General features: G+C 41.7%; 1 protein-coding gene across 2 annotated transcripts in view; it reads right to left on the reverse strand.

The window, feature by feature from the left end:
- Positions 1-24,640, reverse strand: part of fgf13a (fibroblast growth factor 13a) — a 153,235-nt gene that overhangs the window by 78,268 nt on the left and 50,327 nt on the right. For both annotated transcript variants that reach the window (XM_049586224.1, XM_049586225.1), the window contains exon 3: positions 9,407-9,574. In XM_049586224.1, the coding sequence (XP_049442181.1) occupies positions 9,407-9,574 (168 nt within the window). The remainder of the gene's footprint in view (positions 1-9,406; positions 9,575-24,640) is intronic.

A 24,640-nucleotide genomic window follows, 5' to 3' on the forward strand; every position in this document is an offset into this window, starting at 1 on the left:
TTGCCTTACAGCAAGAGGGTTCCTGCTTCAAACCCCGGGTGGAGGGTTCCAAACCTGGGTTGGGGAAGCCCTTCTGTGCTGAGTTTGCATGTTCTCGCCATGTCAGCGTGGGTTTTCTCTGCATACTCCAGCTTCCTCCCACAGTCCAAAGACATGCAGGTTAATTGGTGACTCTAAATTGTCCGTAGGTGTGAATGTGTGCATGAATGGTTGTCTGTCTCTATGTGTCAGCCCTGTGATAGTCTGGTGACCTGTCCAGAGTGTACCCTGCCTCTCACCCAATGTCAGCTGGGTTAGGCTCCAGCACACCCGCGACCCCCAACAGGATAAGTGGATACGAAAAATGAATAAATTAATGAATAGCAATATGCTCATAGTTTATTATACGTTTTTTGCCCAATGATGCCAAAATTAAAGTGCCTACCCAAACTTTAAAGATACAGGAAAAAGTTTTTGGCAAAGCTGACCTTACACTCAGAAACAACTTGTTAAAGTATTAGGTTTAGTAAGACGAGAGCATGGAGACCACATGAGTGTCTGTGTTGCTCCCATCTTTGCTGAGTGCAGGGAGGATGGTGTGGTTGATGGATGAAGATAACAGAAGGTTAAACAGGTAGCAAAAGACAGAACTGAAACTTTGCAATGGAGATTTAAAAAGCAAAGATATATTATGTTATGCAACCAAAAAATAGGATTTTTATTTTTATTTGTTGACATTTATGCCATCAAATACATTTCTTCTCCTTATAATTGACACTATGTATCTGTAATCTCTATCCCGGCAGCTGTCTGGAGCCACTTTGCAAGACTCCTATTAACGTGGTGCTGACTCAGCAGTGTGCCTCATTGCCTCAATTAAATAGCTTAACGCTTGTTCACTCCAGGGAAAACTTACACCCCTGCTTGTGTCACAGTTACTACAACCTGACTACTCTACCGATCGTTCCTGTTTAGCTCAGATTTAGAGCCGCCCTGTAGTTACACAGGGATTCTACTGAATGAAACAATAATGCAGCATATCCATTAGTTACATAAACTGGGATTTTAGGGTCAAGCTGTGTAAAGGATGGTCATATCTGAGCGAGGCAGTGAGAGTGATGGGGAGTAAAGCTGCTAATGTGGACATGTGGGATAAAAACACATGATGCATTTGGCTATATATATTATATAAAATGGGGTATTACTTTTGCGCTGTACCTGCATCTCATTCACTAGTATACAGGAAATATTACTTCTTGCACAGTCCATTAGCATAAGGCAAATAACATAATTTATTAAAGTCATCTTCAAAGCATACATTATACAATATTACATATAATACCATGCAATAAAGGCCTGCCATTCACAATTCTGATTGGTTTAAGATACTTTCCAATATGTTTAAAAGACATGTAATGGCTGACGAATGTAGACACAATATTCATTCATAACAAAGCCATTGACTGTATTTATGAACAGAACAGTTCCGGTGGGTTTGGCTGTCGCTGAGTCTGCCGTGAGGAGAGGACCTGGGATGTGGAGGCGAATACGAGAGTCGTGCTAATTAAATAGACAATGATGGAATGTAATAGGCCTGGCAACTTTACTCTGCTTCACTTCTCTGCCGGTCTCCAGAGTAGTTTCTCATTAATGTTGTCATAAACACCCACTCCTGCTGTTTGTTTATGCCTTTAGTTTAATCCCCAGTGAAGCCAGAAATGAACACTATGTCAGCATTTCTGCCTAAATCTGAGGAAATAAGTATTTAAAAGTTGTGTGTGTGTTATGACATGAAAAGTGAGCATGTTCAAGTATGCAAGTAGATGCCAAGTATTTTGCACTTGCAGTAGAAAACAAATGCAAGTGTTGATTATATGCGAACTAGGCTAATAAAACACTAGTCCTTCATATGTACTGGATTATTTGACATAAATGTTCACTGTGGCTTTAATTCTTGCTCTTCTTATTATCAGCTGGTAAAATAAATTAAAGAAACACTATATGTGGCCCTACACAATAGTGTTATTCAAGCAAGATCACTTTACATTTTTTCCCTTTACCTTACAGTGGCAGGACTATCATACACTTTTTATCATACAATATCTACCCTTTTTTTTTTAAAAAAAAAAAAAAAGAATTGTTGTGTAGTGTGAAGTCTTTTTTGCAAGACCTACGTCTGTGAAAAGCACTATAAAAATAAATTTTAATTACTTACTTACAGCTAATACACATCAAGTAGGAATTATGCAAGCTGAACTTGTGTGTTTTCATAAACAGACAGTAAACAATAAACAAACAGGTAACTAACAGCAGACATTTCCTGCTAGGTAGCAGATGTGGAAGCATAAAACAGTTGCGTTGTTATTTATTTATTTTTTCATAACTTGTTAGACTCAAGAAGCAGTTGGCCCCCAGGTATATTTACATTATCTAATCTGGCCCCTGTTAAAATACATTTGGATATTCCTAATATAGTGGCATCTAGTGGCGAGGACTGCAGATTGCATCCAGCTGAAGCTTCTCCTGGTTAAAATTCCTTCATTTTTTTTTGTTCAGACAGTTTTTACACAGAGCTAAATTATCCTTAGAAGTCTCTTCCTTTCAAAAACTCAAACAGACCAGGTGATTTAAACTTTTAAATCATTTTCACAGAAAACTGTGTTTTTCTGACGCTGCTGTGTCAGAGGGGCTGCTAACTATGGTGGCCATCACAAAAAAGCTAAAATGTGAATAGCCGTATCTCGACAAGTGTTTGGTTTGTTCGTTTTGGGCTACTGTAGTAACATGGCAGTGAATCATGGTGGACTCCGTGGATGAGGACCTACTCCTTATGTAGATATAAACATCTCATTCTAAAAAACACAACAATGCTTATTTTCAAGTGATTATAACCCAAAGAAAACATATTTATATTATATTAAACTTCTGCCAATATATCCCCCTTAATCCTACACACTGGACCTTTAAACTCTGTTCCCCCACTGTCTGAAAACATCGATCTGTATTGTCATCTTGAGGATGCACTTTTATTTCAAAAGTCTGTGTCACTGTCAAACGCCGGCAGGCAGATGGCAAGCAGCCACGAGACAGACAATGAGGATAACGTTATATACTCAGGAATAAATCAGCAGTGTGGAAATATTTTGAGGAAAAAAGGGGTAAAGAGACAAAGCACATGCTTTGTGTTATAGGTCGTTGTAAGGGCATCTCACTCAGCTAACTTCTCACTGCTGCAACATTAGCTGCTCTGTTTCAACAATGTTCAGCTGAAAAAACATGCATGCAGACTGAAATGTAATTGATCTGTTCTGCTGGGAGACACTTAAACCAGCATTGAGTAAGAAAAAGCATAAAATAATACATGTAATTTGTTAAAGTATGAGTGGAGGAAAGCCTGCTAGCGGCTAGGCTAATTTTTGCAATGTAAACATGCTTGAGCTAATAATGGGTGACAAGCAACAATCAATTGACATGTCTATGAACCCTGACAGTTGTTATTGAGCTGAATTTGATACCTATTAATCCATGTTTTATGGCTGTTGGGAGAAGTTTGTTAAAATGACAAGATTTCTTCCAGAATGGTCTTTCTGGCAGAAAGCCCTGGAGGCTAACTTATTCCTAAACTGTTGTATGTGTGTTAGTGGAGTCAGTATAAAGTAAACTAACTAATTTTTATGGCAAAAGAAAGGGGTGGCAGCTTTTTCTGTAATCGACTGTTAAATGGGCAGATGATATTGTCTTATGTTGATCACAGGCCCCTGAATTGCATCATATTGAAATCGTATCATGGCAGACTTTGTAATATCGGCAAATATCGTATCGTTGTCCAAAGAATCGATATGATAACATATGGTGATGAAACCAGTGATTCACACCCCTAACTCAGACTACACGCTAAAACCTCAGTAGGTTCCAGAATGCACTCTTCCAGGCAAACAGAGAGGTCAGGTAAGCACAGCAGAACTTACAGTGCTGATGTGACATTGACACTCTCCTCCCACCCTACTCTCTCCAGGCACCAAATCACATTATCATACACATTATTTATTCATGCATAGTCTATTTATGTATTGACTTAGACAAACAGAGCTGTTGCTTTCATGCAGAAAGACTGCGGAGGAAAGAAAGAAAATTAAACAAGCTGTTATTGGAGCACGAGTGCATCCTGAGGCTGCATGTTTGTCTCTTGTCAACATTGCAGTAGTGTGCAGGACTCGGTGAGACACTGCAATGGGATACTCTGTTATAAGGAGAGACGCTGCCCCCCCCCCCCCAAAATGTAATTGCGCTGTGTCGACTTTGTGGTGAATCACCGCCATGCATTTTACATCGGGTGTGGGAAATAGATGGGGCTACTACTCATTCCTCTTGCACTCTGCTTACATTTTCTTGGCTGAGTGGTCAGCAGATGAGTTATTTTGTCAATAAGTCTGAAACAGATTAGATAGCAGCCTGAACGTCGAGCAGCGCAGGTGCCGAAATTTATTCTGCCTGTAAGAGACATATCATATTGCTGATTTCATTACACTGGCTTTAGATGGTGCATCCTAGAGTTCACGGTGGGTTATGACAAACAAAACAAAACTTTATAATGGCCTTAGGTTGAACCACTTGTCCTTAAAATGTCCGTGCACTTCCCTGCTCATTATGATGAATTACCAGTCTCAAGCAAGTTTCAAATTTCTGCAAGCTATAGTGAGAAGAACATAAACTAAAGGCTACAGGGTTGGGAGTCAACCCAACAATTTATTGTGCTTTACTAAAGGTCAGTGGTAATGTGAAATATATGTGATTTGCAGATAAAGGATAAAACAAGCCAAACCCCCAGTGTGACACTTTAAAGGTTAGGCTCACAATTTTCAAGGCTGTTGAAAAACAATAATTAAGTGCCCTTATGAGCAATAAAATAATGTGCCTCCAATGTGAGTGCTGTGGCACAAAATCCACAGCTGTTGTGGATTCCAAAGTTTATCTGAGGCTAACGTGAGGCCTCAGCCATTTGAGTTGACTAAATAAAGTAAATATCTTATAAAGCTTTAGTCTTTTTAGTGTGAAAGTGACCAATTTGTGTTACAACCCTTCCATTACAGCTCAACAGTGGCAACAAATTCTCACTCTGACCTTGTCACATATCAGCGTTTGGTCATGGAATTTCCACGTCCACATACGACATGCAAGGTACCCTGGGTGTGTTGGTTGTTGATGTTCTGGGACGCTGTGTCAAGTTTTGCCTGTTTCATGCATTGTCTTCTTTCAAAATACACTTGTTTTCACAGGAAACATAACATTTACATACAGACACTTTCAAAATAAATGCACTACGTCAGTACAACACTGCAAATTACTTCAATAACTAACACACGTGGTTAGGTTTAGGCAAGAATAGCATGTGGTTGGGTTTAGGAAAAAGAACAGGGTTTGGCTTTATAATCTTACGGGACACAAACACTGCTCTTGCGGGTGAAAGTCAGTGGTTGTTGGACCCATTCAACACCTCTTCCGCCTGCCCTACTCGAACTTTCTCTGCCTTAACTTTCATTCTTGTCTGGCTGCGTTTCCCTTTGACACCACTAGGCACTGTTAAACTAATACGGCAACCAGCCGCGTATCATACCGATGTTACAGGACGGCTTATTGCGTCAGTGTCTGACACTGCAAGTCACTGCCCAAGCCCCGAATTTCAACTGACTTCGGAGTGAGACTAGGTTGACAAGGAAACACAAAGAATTTTTTTTACCGAAAAGACAGTAACTTTGGAAGTTACCCACATAAATCAACCAATTCAGACAGCAGTGAATGATTGCAGTGCTTATAGGGGCAGTGGACTATTGTTTTAAGGCAGACTTGAACCTATCATTTAAAGCTGCACTTATTAATATCGCCATGTACTGTAAAATTTAAGTGATCTTTTCAGTCTAAATCACTAATGCTGGTCTCAAAATAAAACCGGGTTTGGGTTTTAAGTTGTATTCTTGAACCTGAAGACAGCTAGGTCAACTTTTAATTCTTACAGATCAAATCTGAACCCTGAAAACCTGTCAAAAGATTCACTTGGGACAGCCCCAGCCATTTCCATCATTTCATGTAAATGTTTAAAAAGTTAAAGAGTGTAAATATCCACTGAACCTTTTGCCAGAATTGCAGTATTTGGCACAGTACCACAGGATCTCCATCTTAACTGACGTGCTTAAATAAAAGGCAGGCTTCCTCTAACTTTCATCTTATGCATCATCTGACCCTAGAAAAAATGAGCGATGCTACAATAGGCTCTGCCCTAAACTTCTACACCATTTGGTAACCAGTTGTGGATCAGGTAGAACAGATGTTCGATGAATTTCAACCCCCCTTTTATTTGTTTATTTTGTCTGTATCTTATTTACCACTGAACTTGATGCAGTGGGCTGCAGTTACTTGTGGGATGGGATGTGACTGTATTTTGTATGATCTGAAAAACTAATAAAAAAATACTTTGTTTTAAAAGACAGGAAGAGCTCGAGAGAAAGAGATGAGGATTCATCTCATACAAATACTCATATTACAAAATTATCATAGATTAATGACCACCTTCAGCTCTTTCCTCTCTGTGACATTTTACTTCTGTGATGCAGTCAAATTTCTAAGTCGTTTGGCATTTTAAAACTTGTGTAATCTAAACCCAGCCCACGTGAGACAAAAGTCCTCTTGTGTAAGTCATGGCCAGGACAGCCTGTAAGTCAGTGCAGAGCGAGTGAAGATACTTCTCATTAACAGTGAGTATTGCAGTTCAGATTTGGGTCTAACTCAACTAGTAAAACACGTATTCCTTGAGTTTATCTCTCACAAGTGAAACATACACATACTGCTCATGCCATATGCTTCTGAGCTTACACCTCTATATGGATATCTGTCTGTCTGTGTGTACATGGCATAGCCTGGAACTATAAACACAAAGTCTTGCCGTCGTCTGAATTATGGATGGGGTATTTACACAGATCGGTCCCCTCGGGCACCATCTTTTGTTGCTGTGAAGAAACGAAACAGAGCCAAAGAGGGAGCAACAGAAGCAGAGGGAAACAGGAGAGAGTGGTTTGAGAATGAAGAGGAATCGAGAGGTGGTGACACCAAGCGAGCCGAAGAGCTTGTCGAGTGTATGTCAAGATAGAGAACAAAACTGATAGACAGCCAGCAGCACACGCTGACCTGAGCATGGAGGAGGCGAGTCCAGTGCTCTCTCTGTCTGTGCTTTTACTCCCTGCAGCTCTACAGAGATGAACTGATATGATTTGAGTCATCCTCTGAGGTGGCACAGTGTGCTGCTGATGTGTTGTGCTGTCAAGCAGTGACTGGTGAAACCAATATCTTTGTCTCAGCCACCTCGGTGTAGTGCTGGGATCTGCATCAGAGGAATTAGACTCAGAGGAAATGATACTGCGGATAACTGACTCCGTCAAAGTCTTGTTAGATCTCGCCTTAATGTTTGTACCTTTCAGAGCACCTGTCACTGTCAGCAACACACGTATAGCACGTCAACAGAACAAACACGTTGGAAACACTGCTCACAGTATAATGGCTGTCATTATTAATATAATCTAACCACACAGGGATAAGAGACAAGCAGCCAGAGTTGCTGACTGAACAGTGCTGCAATCCACCGTGACTTACAAACTCTATTTAACATGAAGCTAAGTGATCTAATCCATGAAAATCATTAATAAGTGCAACACAAAGCGGTTGGAATGTTGTTGCCATGGCAACAATGTGACAAGGCTGACTTTCCTGCACAGATCTCTCAAAACATACAACCTTCTTGTTTTTCATTGCATATCAAACACCTTTTTTTTCCAGCAAATAAAAATGCAAACATTTCCTATCTCACTGAGTGTATCTGGTGTTTATGTTACTTACATATGTCCGCAGCTCTGTGTTTTAGGTTGTGTGTCTCTTTGTGTGTGTATGACCTGCTCCACACATGGTTAAATACAGTTTCCATCCGCATCATGCATCAACATTAATGACGTCCTCATGAACAGCTTACGTAACAGCTGTAGTCTCCCCTCCTTCCTTTGTAAATTCAGTCACGTCCAACTGGAGCTGCAGCCAAACTGAATAATACATCTGTACTTTTCAAGCCAGACCTCCGCTAGTATTCCGCTCCTTTATCTCCCTCTCCCTGTCTCTACCTCTCTGTCTTTCTCGATGTCCTTCAGCGGGCACACAGACACCCATCAACAGGTTAACTGATACCTAAAGCTTAGAGTGTCCCTCTTTGAGATGCAACATAGCAACACATTGCAGGAAACATATCAAGAGCGAGACAATTCATATCTTACCTATCAGGGAAGTCTGCAAAGAAAAGCAATTTCTACAATCTTAGCACTCTATTGAGGGATAGATGATAAATGAGGCAGTCAAAGAGACTGAGTGCCAGACAGTGCAGGGTAGGGAAGCATGCTTGGAGGGGATTTATCGTCTGTTGTGCTTTACTGTGTGTCCTAACTGTACAAACGCTGGTAGCATATTCAGCACACAGGCGTATCCTCATGCTGCTACAAGCACTAAAGAAGTAAATAGAGGTAGGGGTAAAGGTGAAGCAGTTGCAGCAGGGTGGGGGGGGGAGGAACTAGGGAAGCACTGAGAGGGTAGGATGCAGCCACCAAGACCACAGAGCTACAGGCAGAAGCATGGGAAGCAGAGGGAACAAGAGGAGAGGGGAGACTTGCTGACTTGCAGTCTGCAGCTGAACAGATCACTATTTAGTCATGAATATGAAACGTTTCAATCTCACATCGTCTTCAGGACAGCAAGATGAAAGAGTTTCACCTTTTTTTTTTTTTTTGTTCTATGAGGCCAGTTGAAGTGGAGGCACACACTGAAATTGCCCAGTCATTGAACTCATTAGGGCGGCAGCTGCCTCCATCTATAACCCCTTTTCTTTTTGCACTTTGTTTTGGTCTGTGCATGCGCCTCAGGGTGGCGATGACCGAGTTAATAGTTTGGGGTAGGGAGGGGTGGGCAGGAGCTACAGATGCTATGCTCCTCACTCAGTCCAACATAAGAGATGTGCAGGCAGACACACACACTCACTCATACAGTCCAAACACACCACACTGGACAGGAGCAGAGGAGCCCGTAGAGAGATGCTCTCCTACAGGTTCTCTGCAAGCAAACATGCCCTAAGCATTTAGTCTTATACTATGCTCAAACACGTACTCACACTTCCGCACGCTCACACACGCGCTCGTGCACAAACACACACATGCTAGAAAGGGGCAGAAGCACACCAGATGCTCTCGAAAAAATGGGACAGGAATGAAAGAGAACTTAGTCTGAAGGGGCGGAGAACTATCAGTTCACACAGAATATGAGAGAGAGGGGAAAACAAGATGGGAGTGGGCAGGGGATACGAGGAGCATCGGCAAATCAAAACAAGGAGGGGGTGCGAACAAACCTTCGGGCTCTGTGCTCTCTTTGTGGACGACTTGCTTCAGCGGGCAGCAGAAGATTTCGTGACACTTAGCACGAAAGGGGGACCCTTTACTCCTTATATCCGCAGAGTGGATGGAGTCCTGCCGTAACATAATGTACTCCTGGGTACCTGGGGCAGCGTCATCCTGGACTGCGGTGGTGCCATAACAGAATGAACTGGGGTTAGAAAGCTCACCACACACAGAAACAAAACAAAAACAACAACAACAGCAAAAACACTAGGCAGAAACACAGGCAAATAAAAAGACATCACATGTTGGCAACAGCTATAGCTTTAAATAACAGCAATACAGGCCCAATCCCATTTCATATTTTTACCCCTACCCCTCGTCTTCCAGTGTCACCTTGCCCCTCGGAACAGAGTTATATCGGTAACGTCCTCTGTGAAATGGGACAACCCTTCAAGACCCTGATACGTCATTGGTGTGCTGGTATTTATGTAAACAGATGAGACGAGTGTTGCCGCTCTTTGCAAATATGCCATCTTCTACAGTGGTGATTTCTCTTGTGTCGGCAGCCTTTTGCGGTTGTCAGGAGGCTTGGATTAATTCACGTTTCATGCTATCGATCATTCAAACCAATCATCAAATAAAAAGAATACTGCTTCATTAACAGGCAGTCTGTACTGATATTAGAGAAGCAGTAAGAAGTGCAGCAACTTTGCTGCTGGACTTTTGTTAAATTTTGGGTGTCATTACCGTCAAACAGGGTGAAAGCGACATGCGAGTATGTCAAAATGAAGGACTGTCAGGCACAAATCAGCAATAATAATGTAATGTTAGCTAGGTTGTAGGCATGAAATGATCCATCGATCTGGAGCAATATATCAATAAAATGATCAACGATCCAATGTCATTGATACAAAGTGCAAAGCTTCCTCTGTAACTGATTGTGTTAAATGGGCACACAATACCGTTTCATATTGATCGCAGGCCCTTAAATCGTGTCATATCGAAATCATACTGTGGCAGACTTTATAATGTCAGCAAATATCTTATTGTTGTCCAAAGAATCAATATAATATCGCATCGTGATGAAACTGGGGACTTACACCCCTACTAGCTAGCTAGTTAGCAATCGAGACATCTGCCAACCAACGTTTGTTCTGTTATAAAGGAAAGGACCGTAATACGTCATGATACTAAGATAATCCGATTATCTGAATTTTAAAATCGTTATCAATGAAGAAAATACAGTTGTCGGTATCTTTTGTCTCTTGTGCAGCCGATGATCTAGCACCCTAGCACTTCGCCCTAACCTTCTGTCCCAACAAGGACGCCCTACTGCTGGACATGAATGCACAAAACAGAGGGGTAAAATCTACGTGTTAAGCGCGAGGGGTGTTTTGGGATTGGGCCATAGTGACAGAGAGAGAAAGAAGAGAAAGGAGAGAGGGATAGAAGAGAATCAGAAAGAAAGATCAAGAACACCAAGTTCACTAAACAACTCAAATTAAACACAACCAACAACAGTGGGGGCTGCGTTAAATATATCCTCGGTTGCTGAAAGGGAAAAGTGATAACATAACACAAAGGAAAAGGGGAAAGGAAACAGTTCCATGTTCAAGATCAGTGTTATGGCAGGCTTTTAGCAGGCACAGAACCACGAGCTGCTGCACTTTAATGAGGCGACCGTAGGGTCCGTAGAGGCGTAAAAGGTTGTGGGATTGCAAGGCAAGCGTGCAGTCTGCTTCTGTGTATTACAAGTCAGCGTTACTGAAACTGAGGTCAGATGGTGGTGAAGTATGGCCCCCCCTATTCACCACATAACCACCCCATTTACTGTATGAGTGGGCAAGCAGATGCAAAGGCATGCACAGGCCTCCAGGTCACTCTGGAGCAGCCAGATATGCTTTCATGAAGTCATGCTCGCTGTACGTGAGAGCTTCTATAACATGATGTGTGTCTATAGAAATTCTGTACTGGGATCCTGTGAAAAGCCCTGTGTTTCTGTGTGAATGCATTGGATCTATTGCATCTGTCCTCTTCTGGGCACAGTCCCTGCTTGGCTTCGATCATTGACCTACTTTCTCTGTGTTGATGGATTAGCTACAAGCGAATCAGCCCAAATAAATGGTATTTTCTGTTCCTAATGGATTTGAGTGCCATGCCTCTCTCTGACACATTTACTACTTAATGAAAATGACTACAGAGAAGGCTATTAATCAGTAGCCACTATCGAACCACCACAAAGCTTAATCCCCCACGCCAGCCATTTATGACGTGTGACCCAGCATAATTATTTTCAGTTTAGCTAAACTCACCAAAAAAAAAATGGCATCAGGAATAGTGTTAAAAATTTACACAAGGAACTGATGTCCCATTTTCACACAGAGAGTTTGTTCTTGATGACCCGATATCCACTCCGCTCATACTGTGATAATATCACAATCTTGTGCTGTGGTAAACCTCAGCCAGCTTTATTCAGAAAGCTGAATGGACCACAGTACCGCCTCACTTTCTACTCCCTGTACTAAATATAAACTAAAACATTATGTAGACAGACTCCCACACACTGACTTCCATGTACTGTATTTTCACACTGAGTGCAAAGAGTGTCTTCTTCACAAAAATACGATCAGGAAGCGCACATTTCTCTCGCTTTGTGTGTCAAACACAAACGGAAACACACACAGGAAATATAAACAACACCACATCTAGTGGGTCCAAATAAATGTGTTAAACTGTATTTAAAAGGACAGGCAGAATTAGAAGATACTGCAAATGTACAGACAAAGCTGTGCGGTGAAAAGCACTTATTAGAATTTAAGGTCATAGTGATTGAAAACATTAACACACATCTTCAATTCATGTCAGAGCCTAATGAAAATGTACTAGTTTATGTAGTATTTAAATATAGTTTTTATGAATGAAACTATTCAACTATACTACTCTATTGACTGCTGATCAATAATGGGACCTGTGTGGGTGCAAAGTCACCAGCAGCAAACTACAGTAAATTTCTGCTCTGTATTCATAAACCCGACACGCTCACCCTCACTGGAGCCAACTAGGAATAAAGAGCCCAAACCATTTACTGCTGACAATTGGCTGCAGGTTTACTATCATCTGTAAAAGCCTTTTACACACATAAACATTGAGAGACGAATTCACAAAAGGCGCAGCTTTTGTGGCCACCAAACGTGCACACATAAGACAATGGGTAACTCTCAAAGCGCCTGCAAAGGGTGAAATGCACCCAACTGCGCTGTCAGGCAGACAGCGTCTCAATGGTCCTGTGCGATTTGCACATTTTTATATTAGAGTAATATCCAGATATTTTGTGTAAAATTGTAACCTTTCTTTGCGACTTAGCTTTATTGCAACAACAGTCCAATTGACCCTTCGCTAAGTCCCCTTGGACACAGACTGACCAATCACGTAGTATCAGGCTGGCTCAGACCAGGGCCCGACAACAACACAGCTGTGCTCCACTGACTCTAATGCAGTCGTTTTAGATTTCCTTCATTTTCAGGCTGGTTTTGTGGATTTGGAGCTAAATGTTGTGCCTGGGGCATATTGTGTATTAATGATACTCGTTACCTGGAGAGGTTGGAAAAAGACATACGTTTCTTTCATAGGAACGAAGTCAAACACAGTTCATCTGCACACACTGTGATGCCACACAGCTGGTTCAATATCAGCAAAGTTTCCCTTTATATTCATTGTCTTCTGTGTCTTCTGGTGGTTCACTTTTACACTGTGATCTGTAGCCTATAGTTCAGCTTTAGCTTCTAACTATCTTTGTCTTTTTAACCTGTTGTTGTTGCTGGGTCAGTTTGACATCCTGGATATATCCTTCAGACACAGACTGTAGAGCCCTCTGTCTGCTTCTCTCTGAAATCACTGTTTCATTTTTCAAAAATATGATAATATTTCTTCAGGGAGTGCAGTTAGTTACAGTGTGGGCTCCATGCTTACTCCAACACTTTTCCATTCAAGTAAATGGGAAAGTGTGTCCAAACGTTTGACTGGTACTGTATATGTTTGTCTTTTGTATGTCTACAGTGTTTAATTTGTTGGATTTTTCTCTCTAGATGTTAACATAGCTCAGGGATTTGAAGAGGCAGCACTTGACCTTATCGTCTGAATGTCCACTTGGTGCGTATCTGATGATCCCGGAGTAGTGAGACTTAAATATCATAGTAAAAACTGAGGACTGCAGATGAGACAGATCAGGCAGACACCGTGCTCAGCAGATAAACTGCTTTAAATAGCAGACCTAACTTTCTGAGCTGCATTTCTTTCAAAAACACCCCTCAGTAGGGTCCATAAACTGGGCCAAATGAATGCTCATGTGCCAACAAGAGCAGGTCCACTCTCCAGTAGGCCAGACATTGCCTGACTCAAGCCTCCCTAGTGTCTTTACCCCACAAAACACACATACGCACACACATTAACAGGCAGCAGATAATCAGGCTTCCACGCCCAGTGCAATTAATCACCACATGACTTTTGTCCTACGGGACTTATCAGTATCTCTGTGCCTCCTTCAGGCTCCTGCATGCCCTGCTACACTAACACCTCTGCACCAGCAGAAGCTCCTGAATACCCCACAGACACTATCTATCGCAGCCCCTCGCCAAGAAAACCACAACACTACTGAAACTTTAATGGTGCTTTGGAATGGCGAGAGGCGAGGTCTAAGTTTCCTTCCAGGAATATGACCCCATTCTCTGTTCCTGAGGCACAGAGGTGCTGCTACTGTACCGGATCAAGTAGAAATTGAGCTAAGCTAAGATAATCTGCCCTTTTATAACACCTCTAAACTGCACACATTGTTTGTACTGTGTGGTTTGTTTGTGCACTGCTTCTGTGACATCCAAATTTCCTATCTATCTATCTCAACAAAACATTAGTGGGCAGAAAAAGTTAAATGTACAGTGTGTCCCTTTAAACTAGTGATATCCTGATTATTTCCCTGTTGCCCGATTTGTTTCTTTCCTCCCCAAACAAACTTAACAAGTAAAGCAGGGTGTGTTTTATCTGCAACAGCCAGGTGTTAAGGTGCACTGAGACACATCCACAGGTTAGCTGGCAGCGGGTCAAACTTCAAATTGCTTACTGGCACAAACATTGATGCACTCTGCAGTTGTTTCCCTTTTTTCATCCTCACTATCCTGCCTGCTTGTGTTTAAGTGTCTCTAACTCAGCTTATAGCTGAGGTAGAAAGTGTGTGTGTGTGTGAGACGGGGAGAATAGACTCTCGAGAACTTCCACAAATGTCCAATTCCAGCCGGCGTTTATTAATGAGCCTGTTAACTGCCGGCTCATCCGAGGTAATAAAAATGAGTGACGGTGGGGCTAAGAGGACGAACAGAGGAGGGGGTGGGCACCATCTTTTACAGCCTGTCTCCTTCATCCTTGCCCCAGCCTTGATGAAGAGCGCATACTGGGATTGAAGGATGTGTGATGAATGACAGTGAGTGGGGCCTGGGACCTTACTCTCTATCAGACCAGTCGCTCAGAGTGAGCTGTCACCTGGGTGCATGATATCTGTGATCTACAGGCACCCGTGTTGCCACACCGGACCTTCAGCAGACTGCAATAGATGTCCTTGCCCCTCTGACAGGAATAAATCTCATAGTAAGGAGAAATGGGTACAAATAGAAGAAGGGGGGTGATGTGTGTCTTGCTTCGGTTAGTTGCTCATCTGTTTAAGGCCCCCTATGAATGACGGGGCATGTTCAGGTTATATGGCATCAGTATGGTAGATGTGCCATGCGTGTGGGCAGTATTTACCGTATGGAGTATAAAGCAAGTCGTATTCAGTGACTGCAGTGTGAGGACAGAAGAGCAGGTTTAATGTGGCACAGCGTCATCAGTGACACCCGGCCTCATAAATGTCACCTGCGTCATGTTCAAATGGGGTTCAAGGACGTGTGTAATCAACCGAAGCACTGTCAGATCCAGAGAAATGAGCTGCACTTCCACGTATGAGCCGCAATCTGCACAATTCACTCAAGTCATGGCTTTTATCCATCGAGGTGGAGCACATTCATCATGACTTGACGAATAGCACACTCACTAAATTAGAATCAGAATTAAGCACAGAGACGGGTCCGTAGCCTGAGGTTTGTGTTTCCAAAATAGCCTGGCCTCAATGTGGTTTTACAAGGAGCAGAATCTAGCACATTGTCTTCTGGGAAGCCTTCGGTTCAGCGTGGCTCCATCTCAAGAAAGAATAGTTTTATTTTGGTTGTAAGTCACCTTGCAGGCAGCGGAGAAAGTGAGGCGAGTTGAACTTGAGGTTTTCTTTGAAACGCAGAATGAGCTTGCATTTTTATTCATGCTCTTTCATCCCTCTGAGCTCATTGTTTGCCTCCGTCTTTGTCTCTTTCTTCCTCTTGTTCTTTGTTCCTTTGCCTTTTTTGGTTATAAACAGAGGCTCTACAGTGTGACATGATAACATGGGACAAATATTGTAGCCTTTTGTTATCGCACATTAATCGCTGGATAACTAGAGTGAAGACAATTAAACTAAATAGGAGACTAAAAAGAAGAAATAAGTAGCCTTAATTTGAGGTCTCACTGTATCCATGACTACATCTTAGTCAAGGCTTTAGTATAACTACATTGTTATCTTTCATTATGACTGTTAAGCTGTGTGATACATAGTGCCATTGAAGTGAAGTAAAATGTTAAATAATGTGTATTTTTAAATATATATTTTTTGCATGCTGAACTGATAATATATGTCAGAGTCTAATCCTATTAATTTAAAGCAGTCGTTATGCATATAAGAGCACAGGGAAACAAATTCCAGTAAGGCTGGCAATTACTCAGATGCAATACATTATGGTCATGGCTCTACCATGCTCTCTGTGCAAAAGCAATTAATTCATGTCAATATATAGTATGTAAAGAAGCTATGAAACTACCTCAGAGGCCATCTTATTTTGTTTATTCATCTGGAGAAAAGCTGTGCGATCTCATCTTCCTCTCATCTCCCACCAAATGTGCATCGTGACAGTGTGAGCCACACACACACAAGGGAGGTCTGCTTCACTGAGACATAATTGGAAAGGAATTGTAACTTAGTTAAAGGGGACCTATTATGCTCATTTTCAGGTTCATACTAGAACATGAATACATGTTTTAATGGTCAAAAAAACTTTATTTTCCTCATACTGTCTGTGCTGAATCACCTGTTTTTCCCTTTTGTCTCAAACACTTATTTCAAGACCCTTCTTTTTAACCCTGAAACTCCTGAAAAAGCTGACCACACTGATTGGTCAGTGTTTATGGGTCTTCTGCAGTCTGCCTTATCTGAGGGTGCTTTCAGACCTAGAGTTGTCTTGCTTTGGTCTGAACCAGGGACTCATTTTGTTACAAAGCTGCCTAGATTTGGTTCGTATTCTCATGGCAGCATTTACAAGCGATCAGATCAAATTGTGCGAGAAAGCGGCTCTTGATTGATCAGAATTTCCATGTGGGAAAAATCCAGGAAGTAACAAAACATTGAAGAAAAGTACACTTGCAAGATAAATGCTTTCTAATGTCACAATGGAGGGACAACTACGCAGGTTGATTTTAGCACTGCTCATCATGGACTATATTGCTGTTGTTGTTCACTTCAGTCAAACCATACAGTTTGAAAACAAGGTGCAGCTCCAACTAGAAAACAATGTTTTGATGCATTGGATGTGTTGAATGTGCATATTAAGGCAGTACAGGAGGAGGTGCACATTAATAATCCTCCAGGACTGTAACATGCTCATGTTTAACCCAAACAATGTGTCAGAATACGTTCTCACTACAAACGAACCACACCAGAGTTTGTTTGTAACCAGACCAACACCACCTCTTCAAGAAGGTCTTGGTCTGGTTGTTCTGATGTGCATCCGAATGCAATTGCTGTGTTCACACTTGCCTAAATGAACCGCACTTAGAGGGCAAACGAACTTGAGTTATATTGAACCTAACCAAACAGAGCAGGTGTGAAAGCACCCTCATCGTCATTGAATGACTGAAACTGAGTTTCTACTGTGAAAAAAATCACCACTAAAAGCGCCTACACCAGAATCTTCACAATCAGACATGTTCCAGCAGGAATATGATTGAAAATCAGGATAAAATTACCAACACTGACCACCAAGATTACATGTTACCCTATAGCATGTATAGCTACATGTAGCAGTGTATGTAATGTAAACACTTGCAGTAGCGTGCCTGGAGCAGGTTACCACATAAAGAAATCTGTCACTAGCTGACGTCAGCTTTTCTCCAGAGTAGGAAAAAAATGTATTCAGAATGGCCTGGAGCCTCATGTTACTTCTACATATGCTTGCCTCATTATTTGAAACACTGGCCACGTTTAATATAAACAACCAACATTGTAACATTATATATTTGACAGAAAATTAGAAAAAAGCATAATAGCTTCCCTTGAAATCACAACTAACCAAAAGTCTGTGGTTAGATTTTATGCATCTTTCAGAGCCTGGGATATATTCAGATGTATGCAGCTGACCTTTGAGGAGGGAAATTCTGGGAATGAAGCACAGAACCATATTTAGCAGAGTCCCTTCTGCTCTGACAGACTGTCACATACAGCACAGTATAAGCCCCATCGGAGGTTTGGTAGGTTGGTTTGGTGTTTGAGTAAGTGTGTCTGTGGTGTGCTTGCAGAAGAGGGGGAAAGCAAGTGTAATACCACTGCCTGCCAACACCACGTCTGCAGAGATGAATGTGATGAAACTATTGGTGAAGGCCTGATGATAGACATATAGACAGCGCTCATATGAAAAAGTATTGATCCAGTATTAAAGAGTGGCCTTGCAGAGAGCCCATTTTACCTCATTCTGACAGCTTCCTTAGCCTCAGGCTTAGAAGTCCATGCACATATTCATGCAACTCCCACTTGATGAGTCAGAGAGCTATCGTATGCTATCTGTTTATAAGCATGTTTGTATGGTGGTGGTGGTGGTGAGTGGGTGAGTGGGGTTTGGGGTAGAAATGTGGAATGTCACACTGATTAAAAATAGCTTCACTCTGATAGCACCTTAAACACCATAAAACTTTACATTTCCTGGCAGAAGACCTGAATTGGCTTCCCTTTGAATCTGTGTTTGCAGGAAGTAGGACAGAGGGCCACTCTCAGTTGTGAGAGGGGGTCAAAAACACTGCATTGGCACACATACAGCAGTCCATTAAGCACTCAAAATGGATTTATAATATCCAGTGCCACAACTACAAAATAGTGGTCAGTTGACATCTTTCAAAGGCCAAGTCCTCTCACAGTGTACGGGAACAGAACAAAGTGATGCAATTTTAATGGTTTCCAAACTTATGAGGTGTTAAAATTCGGCATTATCTACTCTGTTGTTATCTACCTTGTTTCCTCTGAATCCCTGGAGGCCTTAAGAGGTTAAACTACCCACAGTATCAAGAAATGATTAGTGTTAGGGATGACACTGGTCAACAAGTAATCGGTTAACAGCTTAAATGTCGGGTTATAGCTGTGGCTATCAGCTAGGGGTCCTTGAGGGAATTCCAGGGGGTCCCCAGGAAAACAGGGAAAATTCTTTACTTTTCAATTCACTACACAAGTAAGCCCATTGTGAGTAAGAGTCATAGGAGTGACGATTCTGATCATAGGTTTCACCTCCTCCATGGGTAGCTCCCCAACTGTAGTTGACAACTACAGAACTCCGGTCTTAATCATATCTAACAGCCAAAGTCTTTTCAGATAGAGCTCCCTGAAGAGAAATCTTATCAAATGGGGTCCATTACCTAATGTGTATCAACTTACATGAAAACGTTTAAGCACCACAGATCTATAGGTCAATTTTCCTACTCTACAGTTTGCTACACTGAACACCAACTGGGTCTGGTGGGAGCTAGCGAGCAGCGCTGCTTGTGTGGCAATTACTGCTAGTAACACCATCCAGACCCAACAGCGTTGCTATGGAAACATTGTGCCTACCCCTTAGTCTTCCCTGAGGTCACCCCATGAGTGAATGTCTCAATTTTAAGCTGCAAATGCCCATTAGCATTGGTAACTAGCTTAACACTGTTAGCTCTGTTGGCACAGTTGGCGGTGTCAGCACAGTCAGTGGTGTTAAAAGGTTTGCTGTAAAACCGCTTCATCAACTGGGGCTCCCTAAGGGGAGATCTAAGGGTGACGACCATGTTTCTGCAGCAAAGCCATCCTGCAACGGGGACAGTGTTACTAGTGGTAATCGCCAAATTAGCAGCACTGCAAGCTAGCTTCCATCCAACCTGGGTGGTGTGCAGTGCAGAGGTCAAGGCTCATGTTAGCTAACCAGTGGAGACTTAAGGGTGGCCACTATGTTTCTGTAACAAAGTCGTTCGCCATGGGGACATTGTTACCAGCGGTATGCTGAATTAGCAGCACCGCAAGCTAGCTTCCATCCAACCTGGGTGGTGTGCAGTGCAGAGGTCAAGGCTAATGTTAGCTAACCAGAGTCAAGGCTAATTACAGCTAACCAACACTAGCCTGGCTAGCTAATGTTAGCGGGTGGGCAGTGGGCATTATATTTGTGCATGTTAACATGTGAACATAAAATAAAATAAAAGGCCAGACATTTGAATGACAAGACATTAAAAGATCATCACCTCTGAACGGATAGCACTTTGAAAAGCTGTGATAAAGCTCACTGAGTCAATGGCGCTCCAGACTAAAAGGAAGAGGCTCTTGCTTTTAGTCTATTTCACATCGTTTCGCTTTTTTTCCCAATACCAGTTAATAGGTGTCGGGCTATTGAAAGCAAAATTAACATAAAGTGAACTTAATAATTAGAGGAAAGAGGAAGAACTGGCAAACTGTCGCAGAATGATTCTTTTCCTTCTTTACTATCCCATCAACAGATTTACAGCTCCTCAGATTTAGCATGTGACCCCGTGAGAGATCCCAACTCTACAGAGACATACTCTTTAAACAGTCAAAGTTTCATCTTGAAAACCTGCCTGTTATGATTTATAATCAAATATAAGACACTGCACTGTTTCCAACTACATAAAGAGCTCTAGCATTTAGAATTCTAATCCAATCCCCACCTGAATGCTTTGTCTCGCTGGCTCTGCTTCACTCAAATGATGCAATTACATCAGAAATTACACCTTCTTTGCTATTGAAGTCCCATTAAAGAGACAGACGACTGAGGACATATTTAAAAAACTATTCTTGTTTCACCTTTTCACCCTGAAAACTATTTTCCGCACCCAGTAGTTTTATAATGGAGGTTTAAATCCTTGGAATGCATTAGTTGGCTTGAAAATATGCCAAGTTGAGAAAAATCAATGTGGAGACTGGAGAGATTATTTGGGTCCAACTCACTCACTCTGTTCGTCTCCTGACACACACACACACACACACACACACACACACACACATGCGCGCGCACATTTCCACTGTTTATCTAACCTTTAGTATTACTTCAATGTGCTGTTTTATGGCAGAGTGACAGCAGAGACAGCACAACGCTCACAAATATGCAGACAAAGGACTCATCAACATAAAACACTGAAAAGCACACAACATTTCTGACATATCAGAGTCAAAGTCAATGTCAGGTTTGCTGTGACACACACTTTTTCACTCAAATCCGAGAGCATAATTGATGGCTGTTGCAGGAGAATTAAATGTTGTCTTGCTTGTCTCCCCTTTAAAAGGTGTAGACATTTTGTAAGACCATGTACTGTGCATCCTGCTGATGAAAGAAAATAACCCTTGCAGTGTAGCAGATGAGCATTCACCCACACAAACTCACACCAACACACAAATGACCTAATGAAATATTATCACGCACAAACAGTAACATGGATTCCTGGATTTAAATGTTTCATGGATCTCGTGTCAACCGACAGGGATCAAGCACACACTCCTGCTGAGGCAGATTAATGCTAAGGATCCCTTTCACGGCAATTAGCAGCTGACAAGAGCAAATGGGATTGAAAGCATACTCCTGCCTGCCAATCAGCAGACCTTAGAGATCGAGAAGACTGAAACATTGTGGGAGGAGGTTCAAGTGTAATAGGATCAACAAGGCCTGAGCAGTAAGTGACACCAAGTAGCTTATGATATATCATATGTCAAATCCGCTCTAGATTCACGTATGATTCATATGTGTTCTGTTCACGTCGACTCTGTGCTTGCTGTCACATGTCACACAATGAGGTTATAAAGACGGAAGGATGTGTTGCTTGTCCGTCTCGCTACGACTTGCAGGCAGCTGACAGTGTGTTTTATGAGGTGCGGTTCATCTCCAGTCAAGGATTTTAATAAGAAACATCTGTCTTCTTTTATGCATAAGACGATTAGCACGGTGTCGACTACCTCCTGTGCAGAATGATCATGAACTAGTGAACTAATCGCACCATTGCTCAGTTCAGTTAAGTGCAACAAAGGAACAGGACCCACCCACATGTGTATGCATACTGTGTATAAAAATAGACACAGCGTGCTTATGTATTACCAAATACATCATGTTGAAAAATGACAAAATCTTGAAACATTTTTATTATGATAACTGTTAACAAACCATACCGATACACTGTCAGAGTGACAGTGTATATAAAAATCATAGTCATAAGTCATAGTAATCAATGCTTTTGAAGACTTTCAAAACAGACATTTATAATTAGAAGCCTATGAACAATCACACTGATATTTAATTTTATGAAATTGGCTGTAAATAGTATTACTAACTTTATGTATTTGTCCACATTTCATATAGAAAGGCAAAGGCCCTCCCCCTCCAGCGGACCATTATGCAACCGTATTTCAGGAAAAAAATATGAGTGGTAGTTTACGGCAACAGTCAAATATATTTTTGATCATGTTTGTGCCACCTAAATTATGTTTTTTTTTTAATTCAAAAGATAATGTTGTCGAGTGAGTCACAGTTTGTCGTAAAACTTTTGAAGTATACAACTGTGAATATGCGTAATTAGAAAGACTACACACCCAAAAGTCATCTAAATGACATTTGCTGTGTATTCACACGAACCACTGTTGCTCGTTCTTTCAACCACTGATTCACGAGCCGCTGGTTAAAATACATTAGGCATGATTACGTAACAATTGTGTGTGGGACATAGCTAATTCACCTAGCTAGCTAGTAGGGGTTAGAATCACCAGAGGCTCTACAATACAATATTATCACAATACAATATTATTGTGATTTTAAACGTGTTGCGATATGCGAGTATTGTGATAAAATATATTGTACCCAAAGGAAAACTTTGTCACCTGTATTATTTATAAAGATGAATTTTTTAGTCTGTTCATCTCACTTCATTTTTTTCGCAGCAAAATGTGTGTAGTGGACTGAAAAAGCAACTGATTATATTATTCTAGTAGTCTACCTAAAGTTCAGTTTGTCTTTGTAATATGGACTGGGAAGTTAGAGCCATTTCTAGCAAGTCCTAGTTTCCTATTATTTTTTGAGTCACTCTAATGCGCCATCTGACCTGGCATCTCAGGAACCTTTAATTAAAGACAGGTGTGCTGAATTAAGTGTGGTGCGTGACGCCACAGGGTTATAGTCTTTAACCGCCCTGTTTTTTGGTTAATCTTAGTTTTTATTGTTTGAAGTCGTTTAATGCCCCATTGATTTGAACTTTGTTTTTTGGAAAGGCCTGTTTATTTGGGGAATGTTTGTTTGGGGAGTTTTTAGTTTTGCGACAGTCAACACAATCAGTTCATAGCATCTTGCAACTCTCCATACATCCTGCAAATCAGTCAACTCCTAAACCAACTGAAGCACCTGGATCATCAAACAGTGAGTTTAACTAAACTAAAGACAGCGAGTTCATCATATCTCCTGTTATAGTGTCTGTGGGCGGCTATTTTTTTTAACTTCGCTTCAACAGGGAGGGACTTTTTCCTCGACCCTCAAACTTTACCTGTAAAAAATAATGAAGTCACTACAAACCTACAATACAGAACATTTTCTTTGCGACTGTTCACTTGACTCCAAACAGCACGTTTGTTGCTTCGTTCTGAAGAAAGCATATGCCATACACACATACTGTACTGTATAGACTTCTAAATTCCTAGCCAAGGTATAAAGAGTGATACATAGACTATGAATCACTTAGGGATACAGTAGAAAGAAGGTAAACTGTGTATTGAATCAAACTGGCTCCGGCCTTTATGACAGCATACAAATAAATAGACTCACAGTGCATGACTTTCGTCAACGGAGGAAGAGCAAAACTATTCACCTTTTCAGGTTCAATAAAAACTGCACTGTTATAACATACAAACTGCTTTAAAGTTAGCAAAAGTCACCAATGTGTCCTTCATTGGTCCGGTGGCCTTAAATGCTCAACTCAGGGAAAAAAAACAGAAAATGTTCTCTGCCAGCAGAGCGCTGTCGTCTAGCGAGTTGCATAACAGGAGGCAATCTCATTGTGAGACCTGCAGCTCAGAGTGAGAGAAATGGAGAGCCCGAGCTGCTGGATCATGAGGCCCAGCACAACTAGCCGTCTGCAACATGTCAGATAGAAATCTTTAATCAGGACTCAGAGACCTGATCAGGAAGCAATCTCCTGATTATGTACGAGGTGTGGACAAGCATCGAACGCTGGGAAATCAAATATTTTAACCCTCTGAAGGCTACATCACATAGGTACTTTGTTCTTGGTGGAATACATAGCATTATATTATAGGAACAACACACTTGCTGTTTAGCTGGGGCAGCTGTGACCGTCCCCAACCTTCTGTTCTGTCAACCCTCATTGCACTTACTGAGGTCTCAATGCATGGCTGACTAAGTGCACAGGCCCACTCCACTTCCATCTATCGCTGTAACTTAATGTGGGGTCGACAGGTCCTGGCTCAGTGCTCGATTACACCTTAGAACTGAAAACTTGAATCATCTACCAGAATCCCTCTCTCTTGACATCTTTGACATCCACACCTCGGTCTCATTTGACAAAACCCATTGAGCTCACACCAACGAGAGGTAAAGAACATTTGAAACACAGCAATTCCAAGCATTCAGTCGCTAAATTCAACAACAGTTACGTAATGGTTGCGAGCACCATATGATCATATCACCACTAAACCTTCACAAGTTGCGACAAGCCTCTTTATTAATTACTTCACCAAAAAAAAGTCCCTGATCCAAGCGTCTGTGCCAAGAACACAGTCCTTGGCAGAGCCGATATGGAGGGCAGCATCTTCCTCTGCCCTCTGCCAACCAGATCAGATCCCAGATGGGCAC

The sequence above is a fragment of the Epinephelus fuscoguttatus genome, linkage group LG9 (genome assembly GCF_011397635.1).
Source record: "Epinephelus fuscoguttatus linkage group LG9, E.fuscoguttatus.final_Chr_v1".
Lineage (NCBI taxonomy): Eukaryota > Metazoa > Chordata > Actinopteri > Perciformes > Serranidae > Epinephelus > Epinephelus fuscoguttatus.